The sequence below is a fragment of the Dendrobates tinctorius genome, unplaced genomic scaffold, assembly GCF_039654945.1.
Source record: "Dendrobates tinctorius isolate UK_male_01 unplaced genomic scaffold, ASM3965494v1 ptg000064l, whole genome shotgun sequence".
In the NCBI taxonomy this organism is placed as follows: domain Eukaryota; kingdom Metazoa; phylum Chordata; class Amphibia; order Anura; family Dendrobatidae; genus Dendrobates; species Dendrobates tinctorius.
This window is the reverse complement of record NW_027361732.1, coordinates 30,826,165-30,852,607: the sequence shown is the minus strand read 5'-3', so window position 1 is coordinate 30,852,607 and position 26,443 is coordinate 30,826,165. Positions and strand designations below refer to the sequence as shown.

General features: G+C 42.1%; 1 protein-coding gene across 2 annotated transcripts in view; it reads right to left on the bottom strand.

Annotated features, from left to right (window-relative positions):
- TDRD3 (tudor domain containing 3) overlaps window positions 1–26,443 on the bottom strand; it is a 474,894-nt gene that overhangs the window by 346,863 nt on the left and 101,588 nt on the right. For both annotated transcript variants that reach the window (XM_073580356.1, XM_073580355.1), the window contains exon 2: window positions 16,919–17,003. In XM_073580356.1, the coding sequence (XP_073436457.1) occupies window positions 16,919–17,003 (85 nt within the window). The remainder of the gene's footprint in view (window positions 1–16,918; window positions 17,004–26,443) is intronic.

Here is a 26,443-nt window from a genome sequence, read left to right as displayed (position 1 = left end):
GTGTGTGGATTCCACAGCGTTTTTACACCTCTTCCATTATAGGAATCCGCAGGTGTAAAAACGCAGGTGGAATCTGCACACAATCTGCAGAAAATCCGCAGTAAATGTGCCTTAAATCCGCAGGTAAAACGCAGATCATTTTACCTAATTCAGTCAAATCCATGTGTGCATATATCCTTAAGAGGTTTATTAACCCTTCAGATGCGTCACAGGAATTTTTGAAAATGTAAAAGGAAAAAATAAACATTTACTTTTCTTTCACAAAAATTTTCCTATAGACCTATTTTTTTTTACTTTCGCAACGGTAACAGGAGAAAATGGACCATACATTTTGTTGTGCAATTTCTCCTGAACATCTCAATACTCCATATGGGGGGGAAATCTACTGTTTGGGCACACGGCAGGGCTCGGAAGGTAAGGAGTGCCATTTCACTTTTTGAATGTAAAATATGCTGAATAATTAGCGATTGCTTGTCACGTTTGGAGAGCCTCTGATGTGCCTAAACAGTGGAAACCCCCAACAAATGACACCATTTTGGAAACTAGACCCCTTAGAGAACTAGTCTAGATGTGTATTGAGCACCTTGAACCCACAGGTGCTTCATAGAAGTTTATAGTGCAGAGCCATGGAAATTAAAAAAAAAAAAGTTCACATTTTTCACAAATAAATCTTTTTTAGCTCCATAGTTTGCATTTCATAAGGGTAACAGGAGAAATTGCTCATAACAATTTGTTGTGCAATTGCTCCTTAGTACGCCGATACCCCGTATGTGGTTGAAAACTATTTTTGAGGCACAGTGCAAAGCTCAGAAGGGAAGTAGCGCTATATAACAGTGCCATGTTTGAGGGTGCCATGTTACGCTCCCTGAGGTGCCAGAACAGCAGAACCCCCCCATAAGTGACCCCATTTTACCAATTAAACCTCTCAATGAAAACATCTAGGGGTGCAGTGATTATATTGACATCACAGGTGTGTCACACACTTTTATACCATTGGACAGTGAAGAAAAAATAATTTACATTTTTACCACTAAGATTGTGTGCTAGCCCCAAGTTTTACATTTTCACACTGGGAACTTGGTAAAAATGGCAACAGAATTTGTCCTACAATTTCTGCTGAATGTAGAAATACCCCAAATGTGGCTGTACAGTACTACTTTGCCGGATCACAAGTCAGACGGTGTCCACAGTGCCTCCATCTCCCTCAATACTTTATAGGGAATCTTCAGTCAGAGGTTCTGTCTGAATCACGTATTTCAGAGATTTACATGGAAGCCCTGTTGTAAGCCTTCAGCGAAGAGCGCAGGATAAATGTGCGCAAAGCCTTACTGCGATCTTTAGGAAGCAGAATGAAAAAAAATCAAAAGCATGTGAATAATTGGTTTTATTTTTTATGCCGTTCCTCGTGCGATATAAGTGATTAGGCAACTTTATTCTTCGGGTTAGTGCGATTACAGCGATACCAAATTTATACAGGGTTTTTATCTTTGGCTGCTGCCACACACTAAAAGACGCTTTTTACTACAAAAACTAGTTTATGCGTCACCATATTTTAAGAGCTGTAATTTTGTCATATTTCGGCTGACAGTCATGTGAGGGCTTGTTTTTTGCGGGACGAGCTGACGTTTCTATTGGTACTATTTTTGGGCACATGACATTTTTTGAGCGCTTTCTATTTTGATTTTTGGGAGACAGAATGAACAAAATCCAGCTATTCAGGAATTTCTTTTTTTATTTATCGTATACTCGTGTATAAGCTGACCCGAGTAAAAGCCGACCCCCTAATTTTGCCACAAAAAACTGGGAAAACTTATTGACTCGCGTATAAGCCTAGGGTAGAAAATGCAGCAGCTACTGGTAAATTTCAAAAATAAAAATAGATACCAATAAAAGTAAAATTAATTTAAACATCAGTAGGATAAATGTTTTTAAATATCCATATTGAATCAGGAGTCCCATATAATGCTGCATACAGTTCATGATGGGCCCCATAAGATGCTCCATACAAAATACACCCCATATAATGCTGCACAAAGGTTAATAATGGCCCCATAAGATGCTCCATATGCTGCTCCATAAAGGTTATGGCCCCATAAGATGTTCCATATATTATGCCCCATATGCTGCCCCATAAAATGCTCCATAGACTATGCCCCCATAAGATGCTCCATAAAATGCTCCATAGATTATGCCCCATAAAATGCTCCATAGATAAGCCCCATATGCTGCTCCATAAGATGCTCCATAGATCATGCCCTCTTAAGATGCCCCATAAGATGCTCCATAAATTATGCCCCCATAAAATGGCCCATATGATGCTCCATAGATTATGCCCCCATAAGTTGCTCCATAGTTCATACCCCCATATGCTGCCCCATAAGATGCTCCATAGTTCATGCCCCCATATGCTACCCCATAAGATGCTCCATACATTATGCCCCATATGATGATCCATAGATTATGCCTCCATATGATTCTCCATAGATTATGCCCCCATATGATGCTCCATAGTTTATGCCCCCATAAGATGCTCCATAGAATAGGCCCCATATGCTGCCGCTGCTGCAAATAAAAAAATGCCATACTCACCTCTCGTCGCTGGGGGCCAGGTGCGGGGCCTTGAGCAGGTGGGGACACCGGTGCACTATGGGGGACAAGTGCCAGTGTCGCCGCTGGCTCAGGGCCCTGGCACCTGAGATATTCACCTGTCCCCGGCCCACCGCTGCCACTCTCTTCCGGGTCCACTGTCAGTGATGTTCAAGCAGCAGACGGCGCGGCGTGCACTGACTACGTCATCACGCCCTCTGCTGCCTGAACATCACAGCCAGAGGATGCGGAGGACAGGTGAATATTGCATATACTTACCCCTTCCTGGCGCGGTCTCTGCAGCCCCTCTTCTCCCGATCTCAGGCTCCTTCCTTCAGCAGTCATGTGGTACCACTCATTAAAGTTAAGAATATGCACATATTCATGACTTCAATGAGCGGTACCACCTGACCTCTGAAGGAAGGAGCCTGAGACTGGGAGAAGCGGGGAGGCTGCAGAGACGCACCGGGGGTAAGTATGATCTCTGACACCCCCGCTCCCCCGCCGACCCCCTGGCTTTTATGACTCGCGCATAAGCCAAGAGGGTGACTTTCATCCCAAAAAAATGGGCTGAAAATCTCGGCTTATACACGAGTATATACAGTATTCATTTTTTTAATACCGTTCCATGTGTGGTAAAATTGGCAAGGCAGCTTTATTCTTCGGGTCAGTAAGATTACAGCAATACCTCATTTATATAGTTTCTTATGTTTTGGCGCTTTTACACAAAAACTAATAGAAAAAATAATTATTTTGCATCGCTTTATTCTGATAGCTATAACTTTTTTATTTTTCTGCTGATGGAGTTGTATGGTGGCTTGTTTTTTTTGCGGGACAAGATGACGTTTTCAGTGGTACCATTTTTTATTTACATCCGTCTTTTTGATTGTGTTTTATTGCACTTTTTGTTCAGCGGTAAGATGATAAAGCATTGTTTTTGTCTTGTTTTTCATTTATTTTTTTTACGGGATCATTACGGACGCGACGATACCAAATATGTGTACTTTTATTGTTTTTTTATTTACATAAATGAATGTATTTATTGGTAAAATATTTATTTTATTTTTTACTTTATTTGGAGATTAAAAAAAAAAAAAAAAAACATTTTTATACATTTTTTTTTAACTTTATTACATTTTCCCAGTATGGGACATTACTATTTTATAGCAGATCACTGATCTGACACTCTGCACAGCAGGGTATCAGATCAGGATCTGACAGGCAGGGAAGAAGGCATGCCGGCACCTGCTCTCATCAGGCGCTCACAAGCCACCTTCCCTGCAGGACCTGGAAGAAACCCACTCCATGGAGACCATCAGGACAGCGCGATCGCATTACGTTTTTCCAATGGAAGCGAGTAGGGAGCCCCCTTCCCTGAGCGATGCTTCTCTATGCCGCTGTATCAGAGGGTTTAAATGCCTAGGATCGATGCTAACACCGATTATGGGCGTGTCTGCGCGGTGTCAGCTGTCACATACAGCTGACACCCGGCGCGATCACCTCAGCGCGAAGCCTCGCCGTACTAGTACTGCTCTTTGCACGAACGCACCTCCCGCATAGCAGTATTAGTACAGCGCATGTCGAAAAGGGGTTAAGAATATGGGCAACATGTTTAAGAAAGTGCAGCAAGAAGGCGCTTATGTGTTGGGTGCTTCCAAGAGGTCCAAGTCCATGGTGTGTTGGTGGCGGGGTAACACCTAAGGTTGCTTCCTCTGTCCCCTCCCACCAACCATTAACAACAGAGAGAGGATTATTATCTTCTTCTCCTGATTTGCCATTTCAAAACTGTGCAGAAGGGAGCAGAGGTCCTTCATCTGTGCCCACTCCAAAAGTGTGATTTGCACCACGTCCGTACTGTGTTGACCCAGGCTATGCAAAAGGACATTCTGCACCAGGGCTCATCGCTGCTGCCACTCACTGCAACATATGCAGAATGGAATTCCACTGTGTCGGAACATCGCAAATCAAACTGTTAACTGGTAACTCTGTAGCGAGGACCTGCAAGATGCGATCGTCGGACATGAGCACACAGAGATTGTTTTCTGCAGCAGCGCATTCAGGCAGGGATAGCGGCAGAGAAATTGCTGTACCACCAAGTTGAGGACATGAGCCACGCAAGGCACGTGTGTGAGGTTGCCCCGGCGTAGGGTCGCCACCAGGTTTCCACAGTTATCGCACACGGCATTCCCTGGCTCCAGGTGCAGTGGAGACAGCCATTACTCTAACTCAGAGATAGTGGACTTCAAGCTCTTAGCTTTGGCTTGTGTAGGAGGAAACATACTTTTACATGACCACAACTGTGGGATCGAGGACTGGCTGCTGTGCTGAGAGGGAGTAGAGAGAAAGGTACAAACTGCTGGACTGTGCATGAGGTGCAGGCAGAGACGTTATGGTGGATTGAAAAAGATGTGGTTTGCTAGGTGACACAAAAATAGCAAGCATGTCCTCTTCAGTAACAGATGACAGGTTCTCACTCACCCAGGCTGACTAGGAGTGGTGACGGAGAAGGAAGAAGCAGCAGATGTGGTTGATGGAATGGCCAATGGTTGAAGAGGCCTGCTAGTCTGCATTTTAGCATAGTGAGATTCCAACACTTAGGCATGTTGAACATTCATGTAGTTGTCAAATTATTGCAATTTTTGGCTCTACAGAGTTTTTCTTTTGTAAATTTGGCAGATAACGCGAGTTGGGTTATCCTTTGCGGTTTCAAAAACCGCACAGTCTAGGCAACCCTTGCCACCCCTGTGAACTGCACACACTCGTGACTGCGGCTGGCCACAGCCAGAGTTGGAGCGGAGGACGCAGTGCTTGTCGTGGTTGCAACACTTTCTGTGTGGGAAGCCGCAATGTAACCTCGTCTTCCTCCTCTGCTGAACTACTCAGCTGCATACCAATGGGTTAACACCAGGTGGGATCTATAACCTCATAATCATCCTCTGTTCTCACACTCCTCACCCTGAGAGTCACCCTCCTCCTCCTCTTGCTGCCCTGACACCACTGTACAGTCCGCGTGTGCCACTGGTGACGGAGTCTCATCAGGATCACGTCCATCCCGGTGGTTAATGTCTGGTATCAATTATCTGGATACTACTAGGACCAGTCTTTGTCTGGCCCCGGTTCCAACATGTAAAAAGTTTGGGCATCAGTGCAGATGCTTTCCTCCTCTGGATTATGTGAATTTTTGGAGCAGACCTCTGATGTCCATGGAATAGAATGTGTGAACAGCTCTGCAGAATGGCCCATCTGTGGTTCCCAACAGTCAGTTGGACGCTTGGAAATTTGTGACACGGGGGGGACACAAAGGTGCACCTCTGAGGATTGTACTGTATGTGATAAGGGGGAGGAAGAGGAAGAGAGGCCACTTGATGAAGCGCTTGCCTTCCAGTGACGTATATGCTCTTTCTGGCACTAATCTACAAGGCGTACCACTGTGCGGCTGCCAAAGGAAGGGAGTGGAGTAGCCTGTTCAGTTACAAATTTCAGTGGTCTTTCAATAGGATGAGGCGGTATTTGTTAAGTTGAGCTTTCAGTAACATTAACACCTAACCCACGTACACGTCAAACACTAAACCAATTACCCTTTTCACATAACCTCGCTTTTTCCCCACTTATATTGTATGTACCCTTCCCCTCTTGTAACCTGCTGTTTTACAACCTTAGACCTACAGCTGTCAGTCACCTGTCACTAAATGAACAATCCCTATTTTATTTGAGAGTGTGCCTGAATAACACTGTTATACCTAAATATTTTAAAGAGGAAATATAGCCTTCGGATTTCTCACTAGGGCGCAAATTTATCAAAAAAGAATTGGATTAGCAAATTGGGCCTTTTGGCTGCACCCCAATATTTAACCTAACGATTTTTAAGTGGAAGGCTGGCCTTCTTATTTCTCACTGAAACACAGTTTTATCACAAACAATTTGGATTAGCAAATGGGACCTCCTGAAACTGCAACACAGTTTTAGCACAATCTAGTTAGATGCTGGAAGATCAATTTCACACAGGACAGGATTCTATCTAGCCGACACGTCTACGTTCAGCAGCAAAAGCAGCACTAGCAGGATCATCTTCACTGCACTGTGACACTGAGAAAATGGTGCCAGCTAAACAAGATGTCGCTTTTTATATGGTCGGGTACAAGTGACTTTATCAGCCAATTACAGTAGACCTTGTGTCATGACGTTGCGCCTTGATTGGATGCAGGAACGAAAACATTGTAAACATTAAGTTATTAACTCCTTTCCGACATGTCGAAATAATACGCACATGTCGGATTCCCCGTTTGGTACGAGCTCTGGCGCTGATACCGCACCTTTCCGGGCACATGACAGCTGACCTGTACTGCTGACATGTGCCCGCAACAGCCACGGGTGGAGTCATGATCCACCAGCGGTTGTTCACTAGTTAAATGCTGCTGTCAATCAATGACAGTGGCAGTTAACTCGCGCTTCCATGAAGCGCGTCACCGGCTCCACCCATCGGTGAACCCGTCAAATGATCGAGGGTCAACGATGGGTCGGCATTACAACCAGGTCTGCAGCAGAATTTCTGCTACACACAGGCGATCTGATCATCACTTATGTACAGTCATGGCCAAAAGTTTTGAGAATGACACAAATATTATATTTTCACATGATCTGCTGGCCTCTGGTTTTTATGTGTGTTTGTCAGATTTTTTAACACATACAGAAATATAATTGCAATCATATTATGAGTAACAAAAGGTTATATTGACAGTTAGAATGAGTTAATGCAGCAAGTCAATATTTGCAGTGTTGACCCTTCTTCAGGACTCAGCAATTCTCCCTGGCATGCTCTCAATCACCTACTGGATCAAATCCTGACTGATAGCAGTCCATTCTTGCAAAATCAATGCTTTTATTTTGTCTGAATTTGAAGGTTTTTGTTTGTCCACCCGTCTCTTGATGATTGACCACAAGTTCTCAATGGGATTAAGATCTGGGGAGTTTCCAGGCCATGGTCCCAAAATCTCTATGTTTTGTTCCCTGAGCCATTTAGTTATCACCTTTGCTTTATGGCAAGGTGCTCCATCATGTTGAAAAAGGCATTGTTAATCGCCAAACTGCTCTTGGACGGTTGGGAGAAGTTGCTCTTGGAGGACATTTTGGTACCATTCTTTATTCATGGCTGTGTTTTTAGGCAAGACTGAGAGAGAGCCCATTCCCTTGGCTGAGAAGCAACCCCACACATGAATGGTTTCAGGATGCTTGACAGTTGGCATGAGACAAGACTGGTGGTAGCGCTCACTTGGTCTTCTCCAAATAAGCAGTTTTCCAGATGTCCCAAACAATCGAAAAGGGGATTCATCAGAGAAAATGACTTTACCCCAGTCCTCAGCAGTCCACTCCCCGTACCTTTTGCAGAATATCAGTCTGTCCATGATGTTTTTCCTGGAGAGAAGTGGCTTCTTTGCTGCCCTCCTTGAGACCAGGCCTTGCTCCAAGAGTCTCCTCCTCACAGTGCGTGCAGATGCACTCACACCTGCCTGCTGCCATTCCTGAGCAAGCTCTGCACTGCTGGTAGCCCGATCCCGCAGCTGAAACACTTTTAAGAGATGGTGCAATCTTTCTAGCTGCGATACTCTTCCCTGTTAGGCCATTTTTGTGCAGTGCAATGATGACTGCACGTGTTTCTTTAGAGATAACCATGGTTAACAGAAGAGAAACAATGATGCCAATCACCAGCCTCCTTTTAAAGTGTCCAGTGGTGTCATTCTTACTTAATCATGACAGATTGATCTCCAGCCCTGTCCTCATCAACACCCACACCTGTGTTAATGGAGCAATCACTGAAACGATGTTAGCTGGTCCTTTTAAGGCAGGGCTGCAATGATGTTGAAATGTGTTTTGGGGGATAAAGTTAATTTTCTAGGCAAATATTGACTTTGCAAGTAATTGCTGTTAAGCTGATCACTCGTTATAACATTCTGGAGTATATGCAAATTGCCATTAGAAAAAAATGAAGCAGTAGACTTTGTAAAAATTAATATTTGTGTCATTCTCAAAACTTTTGGCCATGACTGTATAGCAGAGGCGATCAAAGTACTGCAGCTTCTACTCTCCTATGGAGACTATAGAAGCATACAAAAGCAAATAACAAATGTTTTTAAAACTATAAAAAAATAAAAAAAAATCTAAAAACTTCAAAATCACCCCCCTTTCGCCCCATTCAAAATAAAACAATAAAAAAATCAAATATACACATATTTGGTATCACTGTGTTCATAATCGCCCGATTCATCAATATAAAAAAAATTATCCGGATTGCTATACGGAGTAGTGAGAAAAATGAAAAATTCCAGAATTGAGATTTTTTGGTTGCTGCTACATTGCACTAAAATTCAATAACGAGCAATCAAAACATTGTATCTACACCAAAATTGGATCAATAAACGGCAAATCGACGCGAAAAAAATTAGGCCTCACCCAGCCCCAGATCACGAAAAACCAGAGACGCTACAGGTCGATATGTTAGACCAATGGTGTTTTTCAAAAGTACAACTTGTCCCGCAAAAAAAAGGCCATTACGTGGCCATATTGACCGTAAAATAAAAAAAATCATGGCTCCGGGAAGAAAATGGCGCGGGGGTTAAGGAATTAAAGGAAAAAAAAAAAAAAAAAAAAAAAAAAAGAACACTCCGCAGCTCCTCTGACCAAAACACCATCTCATCAAAAACGTCCCCCCCCCTCGCTCATCGTACAGCACCACTAACCTAGCCAAAGTCATAATAAAAGCATTAATACGGTGATTTACCAAACTGTGAACGAATTTTGCCGACGTTTGAGTAAAAATGCTTGGGAAACCGAGCACGAATACGAATGTGCTACATTCGTGCCGAATTTGAGATTGGCGAAATTTTTCTTAACAAGTTTGTTCATATCTAATAACCAGATCATCATTCTGGTAGTTGCGTTCATATTTTCAGCGATTTAAATGCCTTTTGCTCCAATGAACTTTTGAGGAAAACATTAAACAGTACCGAATCGTGTCTCACATAGGAATACATTTTGCATCCTAAGAGCTCACACACTGTATTATGGGTCAGAGTGAAATGCAACAAAACATTGGATTGTACTCGTACAAATGTTAATCTAGGGAGCTGCGCATATGTCCAGTTCACAATCACAGGATGTCAGAGTTTGACCTGATATTAGGATTGCACATGGTCATGCAAGTCAATAAGTGCTTGGTCTGCACTCTGATGACATCCGAGTGCAGTCAGACTTCTACACACTGACACAGTGGCGACATCTTCTCCTCAGTGTGTTCCAATACTCTTATCAAAGAGAATCGGATCACATTGTGACAACAGAGTTTGAAGAGAGTATCATTTGCACAATCGGCCTGATTCTCTGAGATGAGAGACTCTACAATCTGATATTTTGTTTTCTACTTCATACCAATGATCATACATAATCCATAGACTTATTGGAGTGCACTATGCGTGGGAATCAAGCAGAAATTAGAGCCACTGTCTAAAGGCTTCAGGCTAAACCATACTCTTTATACTCCCAGTGTGTGGTCTGGACATTGGGGCCCAAACAAAGCCTAAAAAAAAAGAAATCTGATACGTTGGCGGCATTAACTGACTAGTATGACAGACATTCGGCGTATAGTCGCGTTTCGCTGCTTTAGTTTGGAAGTCACTAAAGCATAGAATTACGCCAATTGCTGTGCTGTAGCACAAGTCATTTGTAGTAGCATGCAATAATTAACATAAGCAGCTGGCATCCAGCAGAGAACAATTTCAGCTCCATGGGAGATGAAGTGTGATGGGACAAGGGTTATTAAGTATCCGCACTGCTTTTTATCTGTAAACCTGTATTTACATACATACATTTAAGGAAAAGGAATAATTATCTTTAATAATCTTTTCCTCTAACAGAACATTCACAAAATAACATTTTAGAAACAATCATTTGAAAAAGGTTTATTCTTTTCAGCAATCAGCCCTGTGGATTCAGAGTTGACCTGCACCCTCATACTGTGTATATTGGCATATCTGCAGTCAGAGGCGGGTTGTTGAGCAAGTGTGTGTGTGTGTGTGTGTGTGTGTGTGATGGCGTCGGTGGACATCTATAGAGTGGGTGGGAAGGGGTCCACCATATCTCCACCTGCAGAGCCCACACCGGCATGTGTGCAGACAGGACCTGTGACGATGTTACAGTCATGTGATCATCAAATAGTCTGGCTTAAATAGCTTGACGTCAGAGACAGTGGGTGTGTTGTGGTTTGGGGAGAGCAAGACTCCAATGGCGGCTCCAGGTGGTGCTGAGGACAGCTGGTGGTCTGAGCAGGCAAATCCATCAAACAATTGGACTTTGTTATATGCTAGCTTTTTGTTTTACCGTTACGCCTGACAGGTTCTGTTTATTTTGCCGAACCCCTGCTATGGTTTATGTGGTCTATGATAAACCAGCAGGTGACTTACTACAAGAAACGTTCCTGTGTCTGTCTACCTAGGGAAGCAGCTAAGTGAGTCAACCCCTCACAATATATACATGTACGAGTGTGTATGTGTATATTTACAGTATACAGCTGTTTCTGTATGTGTATAGCACTAGTCTATATAGGTCTGTACATTTACAATATATGTCTCTGTATGTATATACAGTGGGGAAAAAAAGTATTTAGTCAGTCAGCAATAGTGCAAGTTCCACCACTTAAAAAGATGAGAGGCGTCTGTAATTTACATCATAGGTAGACCTCAACTATGGGAAACAAACTGAGAAAAAAAAATCCAGAAAATCACATTGTCTGTTTTTTTTTCATTTTATTTGCATATTATGGTGGAAAATAAGTATTTGGTCAGAAACAAAATTTCATCTCAATACTTTGTGATATATCCTTTGTTGGCAATGACAGAGGTCAAACGTTTTCTGTAAGTCTTCACAAGGTTGCCACACACTGTTGTTGGTATGTTGGCCCATTCCTCCATGCAGATCTCCTCTAGAGCAGTGATGTTTTTGGCTTTTCGCTTGGCAACACGGACTTTCAACTCCCTCCAAAGGTTTTCTATAGGGTTGAGATCTGGAGACTGGCTAGGCCACTCCAGGACCTTGAAATGCTTCTTACGAAGCCACTCCTTCGTTGCCCTGGCGGTGTGCTTTGGATCATTGTCATGTTGAAAGACCCAGCCACGTTTCATCTTCAATGCAATTGCTGATGGAAGGAGGTTTGCACTCAAAATCTCACGATACATGGCCCCATTCATTCTTTCATGTACCCGGATCAGTCGTCCTGGCCTCTTTGCAGAGAAACAGCCCCAAAGCATGATGTTTCCACCACCATGCTTTACAGTAGGTATGGTGTTTGATGGATGCAACTCGGTATTCTTTTTCCTCCAAACACGACAAGTTGTGTTTCTACCAAACAGTTCCAGTTTGGTTTCATCAGACCATAGGACATTCTCCCAAAACTCCTCTGGATCATCCAAATGCTCTCTAGCAAACTTCAGATGGGCCCAGACATGTACAGGCTTAAGCAGTGGGACACGTCTGGCACTGCAGGATCTGAGTCCATGGTGGCGTAGTGTGTTACTTATGGTAGGCCTTGTTACATTGGTCCCAGCTCTCTGCAGTTCATTCACTAGGTCCCCCCGCGTGGTTCTGGGATTTTTGCTCACCGTTCTTGTGATCATTCTGACCCCATGGGGTGGGATTTTGCATGGAGCACCAGATCGAGGGAGATTATCAGAGGTCTTGTATGTCTTACATTTTCTAATTATTGCTCCCACAGTTGATTTCTTCACTCCAAGCTGGTTGGCTATTGCAGATTCAGTCTTCCCAGCCTGGTGCAGGGCTACAATTTTGTTTCTGGTGTCCTTTGACAGCTCTTTGGTCTTCACCATAGTGGAGTTTGGAGTCAGACTGTTTGAGGGTGTGCACAGGTGTCTTTTTATACTGATAACAAGTTTAAACAGGTGCCATTACTACAGGTAATGAGTGGAGGAAAGAGGAGACTCTTAAAGAAGAAGTTACAGGTCTGTGAGAGCCAGAAATCTTGATTGCTTGTTTCTGACCAAATACTTATTTTCCACCATAATATGCAAATAAAATGAAAAAAAAAACAGACAATGTGATTTTCTGGATTTTTTTTTCTCAGTTTGTCTCCCATAGTTGAGGTCTACCTATGATGTAAATTACAGACGCCTCTCATCTTTTTAAGTGGTGGAACTTGCACTATTGCTGACTGACTAAATACTTTTTTTCCCCACTGTATGTGTGTACGTGTATATGTCTGTGCATGTGGGTGTCTGTGTACATGTGGTTTGTATTGTAAGGCAGCGGCTTTCGAGGCAGTGACCCAAGTAAGTTTAACATAAAGGGCTTTGTCAATGAACAAAATAAACTCAAAGCTTCATCATTCGGCTCACAGTAAGAATGTCTGTATCCAGTTTGATGCCATGGGTGCATGCACCATTGTAAGAGTCTCGTGTGCAGTAATGGCTTTGCCCAAATTAGTGGCATCTGCACCACCATAGAAATGTCAGGTGCAGTAGTAATAGCTTTGTCCAAGTCTCTGGCATCTGCACCACCATGGGAATTTTGGGTGCAGTAATGGCTTTGCCCAAATCTCTGGCACCTCCATCACCATAGGAATCTCAGGTAATGACTTTGAACGCAGACCAGAGCCTTGTTCAACCTCACACAGCCAGGCAGAAACCAACAGTGACACACTCAAACCTTACCTGCAGGTTCAAATGTGAATTGTGGCCATTGGTCACTTGCTAAACCCGAACTTGAGGAAAAGATCCATCCCACTACCTTCCTACAAATATTTCCAAAAATAAAAGCCTATATCAGGTTTTCCTAAATATAACTTGACCCAGTCCACACTTACTTTTACTTTGTGTTTTAACCACAGCTGTGGCTGTGATTACAACACTCTTCAGAGGGTTCATTATGTTTCCAGACATATCTGTGTGTCATCAGTGTGACACGCACAGGCGCCTGGGAAGCTTTGGTACTGTTAGTGCTGTTCCTCCAACTCCGGGTGCTAACAACATCTTTCATCATTCTCCCCTGCTTGCTAGCAAGGGACAATGTTGAGAGTTGTATTCAACTGATAACAGCGAGAGCAGACAGTGGCTGATGGGACTACTACTCCCATCAGCCTACACCTGCTGCTGCTAATAACAGTGAGAGCAGGTGGTGGATAATGGGAGTATTCATCAGCCACCCCCTGCGATATAGTAGCAGTGTCAGTACCACACGTACCAGCACCTGAGAAACAGCAGTACTGTTCATGCTGTTTCCCAGTGTCGCGTGTTGAAGACAGTCAGTGACTTCAACGCACTTCAGCTCGGTGAGGTCACCACTGCTCACTGATGCTGCACTCACAGCAGCTCATTCATCAGTGGTTCTCAGCCTGGATGGTGTATCTTGGCACTGTCTAGATTGAAAACGATTTATCCCCAGACATGGATTACACCGTGGGATAGAACGATGGACAGGTGAGGGATATTATTGTTTTTGTTATATTAAAGGAGACAAGGGCTTCAGTGGAATTGGCATTAGGCGAGTATAAATGTTTATTATTGTAAAATAAAAAAGGAAAAGTGTGTTTTGCTTTTATTTTAAAAAATACATTATTCTTGAGGTGTTTTTTTTTTCCCAATACAACTATAGGATTAGTAGTGGATAGGTGTATTATAGACGCCTGTTGATTACTAACATGTGGGCTTGATGTCACCAGACAATACAAAGGTGACATCAACCGCACCTGTCAATGTCACAGGGCAAGGCGACAGAGTTGATGCATCTAGCAGATGTACCTTTTCTGAGCACTTGCCGGCTGCTATTTTTTGGATGTTGTGGGTGGGGAAATACCCATGGCCCCTTACCAGCCTGAGAATACCAGCCTCCAGCTGTCTGCTTTAGCAAGGCTGGTTGTCAAAAAAAGAGGGGAACTCCACAACGTTTTTTAATTATTTATCAATATGCCCGATCTATCAATATAAAAAAAGAATTAACCGGATTGCTAAATGGTGTAATGAAGAAAAAGTCAAAACGCCAGAATTACGTTTTTTTGGTCGCAGCAACATTGCGTTAAAATGCAACAACGTGTGATCCAAAGATCGTATCTGCACCAAAATGGTATCATTAAAAAAAATAAGACTGATTTGATCAGTTATTTTGAAAGTGGATGGTGAGTACAAGAAGCAGGAGGAGGAGAAGAAGTGGCTCATAAGTAACAAAGTATGCAATTTCTTCCAAATCTATATAATACAAAAGGTTTCTATATTCATTTTTACTATTTATTTTATTTATTTTCAGAGGTTTTCCCCACGAACAAAGTTTGTTTTATTTAACATTTTAATCAATACATCTTTGAACAATAATAAGTTCCTCAATTGGATGTGTTTAAAAAAATGTTGCTATGCTGAGACAATCAAAATGTGCCCCTGCTATGGACTGTTTTTAGGGATTTGTTTCAACACTATTCATTATGCGGTAAAAGATGATCCGCCAACATCATTCTCTGGGTCAGTACAATTATGGGAATCACAAAAATGTATAGGTTTTAGTTTTTTTATTATTTTTTTAAGTGGTGAAAATTTATAAAAATGACAATTTTGGTTGCGTTGCCATTTTCCAGAACATGTAAAATTTCCATTTTTGGGTAACTGGAGCAGTGTGAAGGCTTATTTTTTGCATGACAAGCTGGGGTAAATACAACATTTTGACATTTTTATTGCAACTTTTGGTTTGGTTTTGCAACTTTTCTGAGAATTGCTGATGTGTGATCATGTCGCTGTGTAGCCCTAGCCTAAAAGTTTTATGCATTACGCCAGTTCCAAGACAAATCCCCAGCACATGTGGATCCTCTTATAAAATCAGGCTTAAAGGGGTTGTCCGGGCTTTTCACATAATCTCAGTACATATCTGGGCTGCAGAATTATGACAATAAGTAATTTACTTTCTGTCACTAGTTTGCACGGTTTTCTAGATATTCTGAACAGAACGTCCAAGGGGGGATGTGTTATTGCATTGCAATGAGAACTAGTCGTAACCTCCTACTCTACTCCAAACATGCCCTCTATAGCAACAACCCCACCCTCCATAACTACAGGCCCTCCCTGTCCACATGAAGAAGCCCTCATCACACAGTAACGAATTCTTCCCCTCCAGCAGCCTCACTGCAGAGAGCAGACCACCCAGCTGCTCCTCCCCCAGACACATGCTGAACAGTGATCTATGGAAAGTGAAACTAGTGAGGAGGGAAAATCGTCCTGTATTCTGGGACAGGCTGCTCTCATCCTTAATCAACCCAAAACACTTGACTGAGTTCAGAATAGTGATACAAATATGACCCAAGCCAAAAAAAAAAAAAAAAAACAACTTTTTTTTTTGTTGTTTATGGTTATCCAAATAAAATGGTATTGAGGGGCAATGTTGGCACTAATAAAATGCCGATAATGAAAGAGCTGGATTTGCGATGGTGGTTTGAGAGCCAAAGAAGACCTCAATAACTATATATAAACTTACTCTGTTGGATCAGGCAACACATACATTATTAAGGTTAATAAAAATGTAAAACGTGCAGCGTGCTCACCGTTTTGTGAGAAAAGGATTGTGTAGGGTAGATTTGCATCAGTTTTATAACGGAAAAAGTCAACAACATGTGGTCTAAGTGTAAAAAAATTAGGCCTTAAGACCCCGTCACACACAGCGATCTCGCCAGTGAGATGGCTGATTTCGTGACGCCACAGCGATCTCGCCAGCGAGAACGCTGTGTGTGACATGGATTAGCGACCGCCCCCCCGGCCGGGTATCGCTGATCGTGCAGGATCGTCCTTTTTGATCGTAGGTCTCCCACTGGCCAGCGCGCATCGTTGCGTGTGGCAGCGGGAGAGCAACGATCAGCGCCGCTGCACGCTGGTTTCCAATGTAAACAGAGGGTATCTAGGAGCCGCGCGGCTCTTAGATATCCGTTGTTTACATTGTAAACCAGCTTGCTCACTGGTCCTGATCGCTGGAGGGGCTGTCTATGTGACAGCTCACCAGCAATCAGCTAACTATGTCCCAGCGATCCCATCCACATCGGATCGTTGGTGGGATCGCTGGGACATTGATACGTGTAACGGGGCCCATACATTGCAGGGTAATAATTATTTGATGTAAGAAAAACAGGTGAATATTGATAACGGACACATATGCAGACACAGAATAGGAACACACACAACACAAACTGACAAAATACTGCATCACTGCATCCATTTATTATAGAACAGTGTGAGGAGTACAAAAAATATTACACTGGTAATAGCACTGCACTACTAAAAGCAAATTAAAAGGGGATACTTACATTGAGAGCAAGGAGGACAATAGCACTTCTGGTCAGCTTATCTGAGGACCCTTTACAAGCTTCAAATCCCTCTTCAGAAAGATGCCTGTTGGAAGAAATGTAAAGAATAGTTTAATAGGAGGTTTTCTTTGAAATTATTACATATACTTTTTTTCACAGTCCATACAGGGATTTTTTTTTACCGGTTGCAATAGCCAATGATATGTTGTGGCTAGAATACAAGAGCCAGAGCTCAGATCCTTACATCACATATTACAGCCCAACTTATCTGAAGGTATGGAACCACATATGTTCAGCCTTCAGTTACCCAGGAGGGAATATGCAAAAATAAAAACAAACAAAAAAAAAAACACAGAGAGAGTAACTAAGAACACCAAGGGTCTCACATATATAGTGGAAGGAGGAGTACTGACAGCTTACAGGAGTGCAGTTCAAGTACGGTACTTCTTACCACTTCCATTAAGAACGTGTCATATCAAATATGGGGCTCTGGTGGGCAATAAGCCTCCAGATCAACAATCCATTAAAAAAAAAAAAAAAATATATATATATATATATATATATATATATATATATATACACACATATATATATATATATATATCATATACACACACACACACACATATACAGGTGCTTCTCACAAAATTAGAATATCATCAAAAAGTTAATTTATTTCAGTTTCTTCCATACAAAAAGTGAAACTCCTATATTAGATAGAGTCATTACAAACAGAGTGATCCATTTCAAGTGTTTTTTTTTTTTTTAATGTTGATGATTATGGCTTACAGCCAATGAAAACTCAAAAGTCATTATCTCAGTGAATTAGAATACTCTATAACACCAGCTTGAAAAAATGATTTTAAAATCCAAAATGTTTGGCTACTGAAATGTATGTTCAGTAAATGCACTCAACACTTGGTCGGGCTCCTTTGGCATCAATTACTGCATCAAAGCGGCGTGGCATGGTGGCGATCAGCCTGTGACACTGTTGTGGTGGCATGGAAGCCCAGGTTGCTTTGGTAGCAGCCTTCAGCTCATCTATATTGTTGGGTCTGGTGTCTCTCATCTTCCTCTTGACAAGACCCCGTAGATTCTCTATGGGGTTAAGGTCAGACGAGTTTGCTGGCCAATCGAGCACAGTGATAATGTTGTTTTTAAACCAGGTGTTGGTACTTTTGGCAGTGTGGACAGGTGCCAAGTCCTGCTGGAGTATGAAATTTCCATCTCCAAAAAGCTTGTTGGCAGAAGGAAGCATGGAGTGCTCTAAAATTTCCCAGTAGATGGCTGCGCTCACTTTGGTCTTGATAAAACACAGTGGACCTACACCAGCAGATGACATGGCTCCACAAACCATCACTGATTGTGGATTACTTCACACTAGACCTCAAGCAGCTTGGATTGTGTCTCTCCACTCTTTCTCCAGACTCTGGGACCTTGATTTCCAAATTAAATGTGAAATTTACTTTCCTTGTGGAGTGTGTCAATGACTGCCTTCTGGACATCTGTCAAGTCAGCAGTCTTCGCCATGATTGTGGAGCCTACTGCAATAGACTTGGAGACCTTTTTAAATGCTTAGGAAGCCTTTGCAGGTGTTTTTTGTTAATTATTCTAATTTACTGAGATAATTACTTTTGGGTTTTCATTGGCTGTAAGCCATAATCATCAACATTAACAGAAATAAACACTTGAAATAGATCACTCTGTTTGTAATGTAATGACTCTATATAATATAGGAGTTTCACTTTTTGTATTGAAGAATTGAAATAAATTAAATTTTTGATGATTTTCTAATTTTGAGAGAAGCACCTGTATATAAATATATATATATATGTATATATATATATATATATATATATATATATATATATATATATATATATATACACACACACACACACTCTCCTTTATTTTCAGGTCTTCAGCTATATTACCCAATAAAGAAGATATGTGCTTTCTGAAAGAAAACAAACCATATGATTTGGAAAAATATTGTGCCATTGGGCTACAAAAAAAAAAAAAAAAGCATTGCCTGTGTAACGCATTTTTACACAGATCCAGGAGACTGATGAACTTAAACAGCGTTGTCTTCTCTCCATTAATGGCTAAAATTGCAAAATGCTTGTAAAAAACAACTTTGTAAATTTACAATCTATGAAAAAAAACTGCTTCATTTTCAACAACAGAAAAGGAGTTTTCATTCAAATGTGTGCAGCTCATTGATCAGGATATCAGCTTGCCTGCAGTTTCAAAGCAGGCAATGAGCACACGTCGCTTGCAGGCTCTATGCTTTAGAGCCTGTGATTGTCAGTCTGAGACTGGATGGATCACTTCAGTTTCTCTGCTTTTCCCATGCTGCAGAGGCAAAGCTGACTCTGCTAGTAGCCTGGCAGTATGTTTAGTTTGGACCACAAACAAGCTGTTAATAGGGAAAAACTCACTGCAAACAGAAAGCAAAGAGGCAAGGGAAGCAAAGAGGCAAGCAAGGGTAGCAAAAAGGCAAGGGAGGCCAAGAGGCAAGGGAGGCCAAGAGGCAAGGGAGGCCAAGAGGCAAGGGAGGCCAAGAGGCAAGGGAAGCCAAGAGGCAAGGGAAGCCAAGAGGCAAGGGAAGCCAAAAGGCAAGGGAAGCAAAGAGGCAAGGGAAGCCAAGAGGCAAGGGAAGCAAAGAGGCAAGGGAAGCCAAGAGGCAAGGGAAGCTCCCACCCCAATTCTCTTTAGATGTCACTTAAAATACAACCGACAAATGAGTCAAATCTTTCTGGTCTGGTGAAATGATTTTTTATGACAGGCTATGCACAAAAAACCATTAGCGACGATTGTTCTTTGTATATCGGAAGGCGGTCGATCTGTCTACACAGGCAGTGACCCAAAAGCTGTAGCTTTAAAGGCTTCCATACAGAAGTATTGCTATGTGTTATAAAGCAGGAACATGTTACCAAACGAGAAGTAAAAAAAAAAAAAATAAAATTGTTTACATTTTAAAATTATGATCAAAATAGACAAGACTAAGTATAAGCCAACTTACAATTTGTGTGAATAACCAGTCTAAAGGCCCCGTCACACATAGCGACTCACCAGCGATCCTGACAACGATATGACCTTGTCAGGATCGCTGGTGTGTCGCTACATGATCGCTGGCGAGCTGCCAAACAGGCAGATCTCAGCAGCGATCAGGACAGCGACACGGTTAACATACCAGCGCGCTGGTGCAGGGAGCTGGTAACCAAGGTAAACATCGGGTTTCTAAGCGCCGCTTAGAAACCCGATGTTTACCTTGGTTACCAGCGTCCAGCTTGATGATCGCTGGTCTCCCGCCTGCCACACGCAGCGATGCGTGCTGGCCAGCGGGAGACCAACGATCAAAAAAATGTCCAGGCCATTCGAGCATGATCAGCGATACCCAGCAGGGGGGCCGGTCGCTGATAAGTGTCACACATAGCGATCTCGCTGGTGAGATCGCTGTTGCGTCACAAAACTTGTGACTCAGCAGCGAGATCGCTGTGTGTGACGGGGCCTTAAGAAACAAAAACAGTTTTTGTAGGATGGAGAAAGGTACTAACACCTTATTTTCCTAGGACATGTTACCCTCAGCGCATGTTGAACAATTCCTTGCATATAGAATTTGTAACAAGTTTTGATCCAAAACAGAAGGCAAAGAAAAGTAGAATAAGAAAAAGAAGAAGTTGCTGGAATTTTTTACATGTAATTTTTTTATATTTAAAGTAATTGTTCAGGAGAAAAAGTTGGGCCACAGCAGAAACATATGCTAAACCTATGGTATGTTGTCTGGGAACTGGATGGAAGTGTAATGGTTCTCCAATTATTTTAAAAAACAACATCTGTATAGAGTAACCGTCATTTTTCTTTCATAAATCCAAAGTACACATGAAAATAATAAACGTTGTAATATATCTTAGCAGAAAACTCTAGGAGAAGCTGGAGGCCGACAGACACTCTGCTGAGAGTTCTGCTGAAATGAATTCTCCACAGAACTTTATGAGTACCGACCATCACCTACAATCTCAATCTCATCTCAATCTATTCTATTATTTCTAACTATTTTTTGGTGATTACTTTGTATCTCCAATCATACTGCACCCACACACACACAAATGATACACCATTTGAAAGGTAAACTTGCCCCCTTCAGCAAGAAAATAGCCAAACAAACCACACATCCACCATTTGATCACAAAATACAGTTTAAACATTAATTTTCACAAACCTGCAGTAAGAAAAAATGACCTGCAGGTGGCACCACACTACCCCAAAGCACACTACCACAAAGCTGCCTACAGACATCACAAACAAATCCAAACATTTGCCTTGGGGGCTTTCCAGCTTGCCGAGCTGCTTGACCAGCCTATTTCAGGCACACTGAAGGATTGCACTCTTCAATGCAGGTGAGTCACATATGCAGCAAACACATTTGTAAACATGCACTACTTTTTCGCTGATTACTTGGCCCCAACCACACAAATGATACACCATCTGAAAGGTAAACTTGCCCCCCTCAGCAAGAAAAGAATCAAACAACCCACACATTCACGATTTTATCATTAAATACAGTTTAAACATTCATTTTCATAAACCTGCAGAAAGAAACAATGACCTGCAGGTGACACCTCAACCGAAAGACATTTTTTGGCCTCTACTTATGAAACCAATTTATTGTATTACCAATCTACATAAATAAATACCTGTCTGTGTTCATCATCTCATGGAATGCATTTACATTTGACCAGCTTGCTTTTTCTGAAATTGCCTGCGCTCCCGACGACTAATGTGCGAAAATTTTGCACGGGCCAAGCTAGTAATAGGAAAATCTGTATTCAAGGAAGACAGATTATTACCCCTGAATGGACACCGAACATCAGATCAGAAGGAGAAAGAAGCAGATTTCTCTGCTAAGATAGATTACAAAGTTTCTTATTTTCAGGTGTACTATTAGGCTATGTGCACATGTCCGGAATTCCCACGGAAATTTCCGTGGGAATTCCGCAACTCCCTGCCGCGGGAAATATGCTAGAATTCCGCATGCGTAATTCCCGCGTATTTCCTGCGATAAACTAGCGTTTTGCAAGCGTAATTAGCTTGCAGAATACTAGCGTTTTCCAAGCGATCGGTAGCATCGCTTGGAAAACTGATTGACAGGTTGGTCACACTCGTCAAACATAGTGTTTGACTAGTGTGACCAGCTTTTAACTATTGAGGCCGCCTATGCAACCTCAATAGTAAAAAGATATGTTAAAAATAATTTAAAAAAAAAATAAAAAAATGGTGTTATTCTCACCTTCCGGCGTCCCACGCAGCGTCCCCAGGCAAGTCCCGTTCCCAGCGATGCCTTGAGACAATGATCTTTGATGACGTAGCAGTCTTGCGAGACCGCTACGTCATCAAAGGTCATTGTCGCAAGGCATCGTTGGGAACCGCTTGCCGGGAGCATCGCTGAGGCTTGGGGACGCTGCGTGGGATGCCGAAAGGTGAGAATAACACCATTTTTTATTTTAATTCTTTTTTTTTTTTTTACAGGGATATGGTACCCATGGACTGGAGGAGACTCTCCTCTCTTCCAGACCCTGGGTACCATCCGCACATTTTCCGCTTACTTTGCGCACGGTGGGCATAGCCACATGCGAAAGTAAGCGGAACAATGCATTCCTATGTGTGCGGAATTCTCGTGATTCCGCAAAATGAATGAGCATGCTGCGTATTTTTCTGCGGAAAAATATGCATTAGCACAGCATGTGCGGAATGCCATTGAATTCAATGGGTTGCTTATTCTATGTGTTTTTGCGGCGAAAAAAACGCATAAAATCCGTGGGAATTCCGGACGTGTGCACATAGCCTTACTCTATGGAAGGGGAGGGGGGATGAATAAATTAAAACAACTTTACCCTTAAAAGTTAATTTTTATGACTCAGGCCCTTTTGCCCCTTTTTTGTCCCCTTCTTGCCCCTCCCAGGCATTGTACTTGAACAGAGGCACTTAAGTAGTTAATTGGCACATCTGGTAAACAAGTAGCATTTGCTAAGTAAGGTGCAGGCTCAGCTCCTGAAAACACATCAAACATGGGGACCCAACATTTGAAATACCAGCAGCCTAAACCAATGAAGAGATGGAACTTTCTTAGGCCACCTCAGATACCCTTAGAGACTGCTACTAAACTTTAGTTACAAATCTGTGCCCTATACAAGAAGAGATTAAAAAAAAAAAAAGCAACAAGATCTGAGGAAAATAAACAACATGCAAGCAACACTTTTAGATACTGGAATTAAATTTTTAAATTTTTCTCAATCGACAGAGAAATCATCACAGTATTAAAGAAAGAAAAACATTGCCTACCCATTATATTGTATTACATACTCTATGGAGACATGACAGCAACAAAAGTCTCATTTCAGAGCACAATGTTATAAAATCAGATTTCAAGCCTACAACAAAGAAGAAAACATACAAACAGCTGTCAACACCTAGTAATGAAACACACCACACCTCACTACAACCCACCAGGTTCTCATATGTATCATTAGGTTTTTTACAAAAGCAGTAAAGAAAAAGAAGACAATAACCTCAGTTTGGTTTTAAGATGTAATAAAATCTTTGGCTGAGCTGCAATTCAACTGTCCTAAACCTAGATTACAGTTCACAGGAGCGCTTTATAAAACAGGACTATTACAAAGTAAGGTCTGAAGTCGGGAAACCTTTGGGCTCTCAGTTCTTTGCACTTTTCTACTTTTCTTTCGTTTCATACAGAAAAAAAAATAAATTGTGACCAGGAAGCTTTTTAGTAAACCTGCATGTATCTGGTATGTGGGAAACTTGTCATACTGTCGGGCAGCACGGGGGCCCTGGGGCCAAACTCTACCAAGGACAACCTCTGTAAGGAACATATATGTTCTTCCCATGGTTGCGTGGATTTCCTCCGTGGTCTCCCACACTCCAAAGACATACTTTGGAGAATTTAGATGATTATAAGCCCCAATGGGGGACAGTGATTATGTCAGTAAAGCACTAGGGAATTTATGGTGCAATATAAATACGGTAAGTAACATACAAGTGCTTCTCAATAAATTAGAATATCAAAAAGTTAATTTATTTTAGTTCTTCACTACAAAAAATGAAACTCGCATATTATATAGAGTCACTACACAGTGATCTATTTCAAGTGTTTATTTCTGTTAATGTTGATGATTATGGCTTACAGCCAATGAAAACCCAAAAGTCATTATCTCAGTAAATTAGAATAATTAACAAAAAACACCAGCAAAGGCTTCCTAAGCGTTTAAAAAGATCCCTTAGTCTGGATCAGTAGGCTCCACAATCATGGGGAAGACTGCTGACTTGACAGATGTCCAGAAGACAGTCATTGACACACTCAACAAGGAGAGTAAGCCACAAAAGGTCATTGCTAAAGAAGCTGGCTGTTCACAGAGCGCTGTAATCAAGCATATTAATGAAAAGTTGAGTGGAAGGAAAAAGTGTGGTAAAAAAAGGTGCACAAGCAACCGGGATAACCGCAGCCTTGAAAAGATTGTTAAGAAAAGGCCATTTAAAAATTTGGGGGAGATTCACAATGAGTGGACTGCTGATGGAGTCACTGCTTCAAGAGCCACCATACACAGACGTATCCAGGACATGGGCTACAAGTGTGGCATTCCTTGTGTCAAGCCACTCATGGCCAATAGACAACGCCAGAAGCGTCTTACCTGGGCCAAGGAGAAAAAGAACTGGACTGTTGCTCAGTGATCCAAGGTGTTGTTTTCAGATACTTGTGTAGATTCACTGCGTTTTATCAAGACCAAAGTCAGCGCAGCCATCTACCAGGAAATTTTAGAGCACTTCACCCTTCCTTCTGCCGACAAGCTTCTGGAGATGGAATTTTCATTCTCCAGTAGGACTAGGCACCTGTCCACACTGCCAAAAGTACCAATACCTGGTTTAAAAACAACAGTATCACTGTGCTTGATTACCCAGCAAACTCTCCTGACCGTAACACCATAGAGAATCTATGAGGTATTGTCAAGAGGAAGATGATAGATTCCAGACCCAACAATGCAGATGAGCTGAAGGCTGCTATCAAAGCAACCTGGACTTCCATAACACCTCAGCAGTGCCACAGGCTGATCGCCTCCATGTCACGCCGCATTGATGCCAAAGGCGCCCCGACCAAGTATTGACTGCATTTACTGAGTAGACATTTCAGTAGGCCAACATTTCGAATTTTAAAAGTATTCTAATTTACTGAGATCATGACTTTTGGATTTTCATTGCCTGTAAGAAAAAAAAATGTTAGATTTGACTAGGTTGAGAATCTACACAACAGGGCATCTTGAGTTTGCTCATCTTTTTGTTTTGTTTGCTTACACACCCTCTGTGTACCTTAGTTACCAGCGTGCTGATGCAGGGAGCTGGTAACTAAGGTACACATCGGGTTTGTAAGTGACGCACGCCCCTTAGAAACCCAATGTGTATCTTAGTTACCAGCTCCCTGCATCAGTGCGCTGGTAACTAAAGTACACAGTGACGCCACGCGCTCGGCGTCGCTGGTCCTGATCGCTGGTGAATCTGTCAGTTTGACAGCTCACCAGTGATCATGTAGCGACTCACCAGTGATCCTGACACCTTGATATCGTTGTCGGGATCGCTGGTGAATCGCTGTGTGAAGGTACCCTAACTGTTCCTCTTTAGGTTATCGGATTCATATTATGTGAAACACATTATAGACATTTATAGAAACCATATTGGCTATTATTACCATAAATAAATGTAAAATAATCCATGCTACTTAAAAAGGAAGACCAAATTAATGAAAACAAGGAAGATCAGATCCAGAAAATGTGTAATGTTTGCCGTTTACATTTTCGTTAGCACATTAACACTTTAAATGCTACTCACTGAAGAATGGAAACCATTTAGCACCTCAGGCAGAGACAGATGCTTCACAACTAATGCTGCTAATTGGTCACAAATATCTTCCCAGCAAAGGCAAAAATAAATATGACCAATTCTACTAAAGTTTTGTCTCACAGCCCAGCTGGAATTAAATGCGCAAAGTAGCTTGTAAATTGATAGTCAGAACATATTACCGTCACATGTAGGTGAGAACTAATTACCATACAGTCAAAGCAATTCTGGGTAATTTGGTGACTACAAGCACAATGGCAAATCTGATAGAACAACTTTCCTGCTGTACATTATGCAGATGACATCCACAATAAAAAGGTCTAGATAGGACAGAAATTAATTTTAATCAAACTGCCATAGGCTCCCTCCATAGATGAAAGCAGATTTACACCGAGCACATGTGACAGACATGAAAGAGTCTGGAGATATCAGGGTGGAAGTTGAGCTACATAATCCAGGATGATTGGCTTGGGTGTGAAGGTCTGGGGAGGCACATACTCGTACATTGATGGCCCAAGTGACTGTTAACAGTACCTCGACTGCTGGTAAGGCCTCTTTCACACATCAGGTTTTCGACGTCAGGCGCGATCCGGCGCTTTTGACAGAAACCGGATCCGG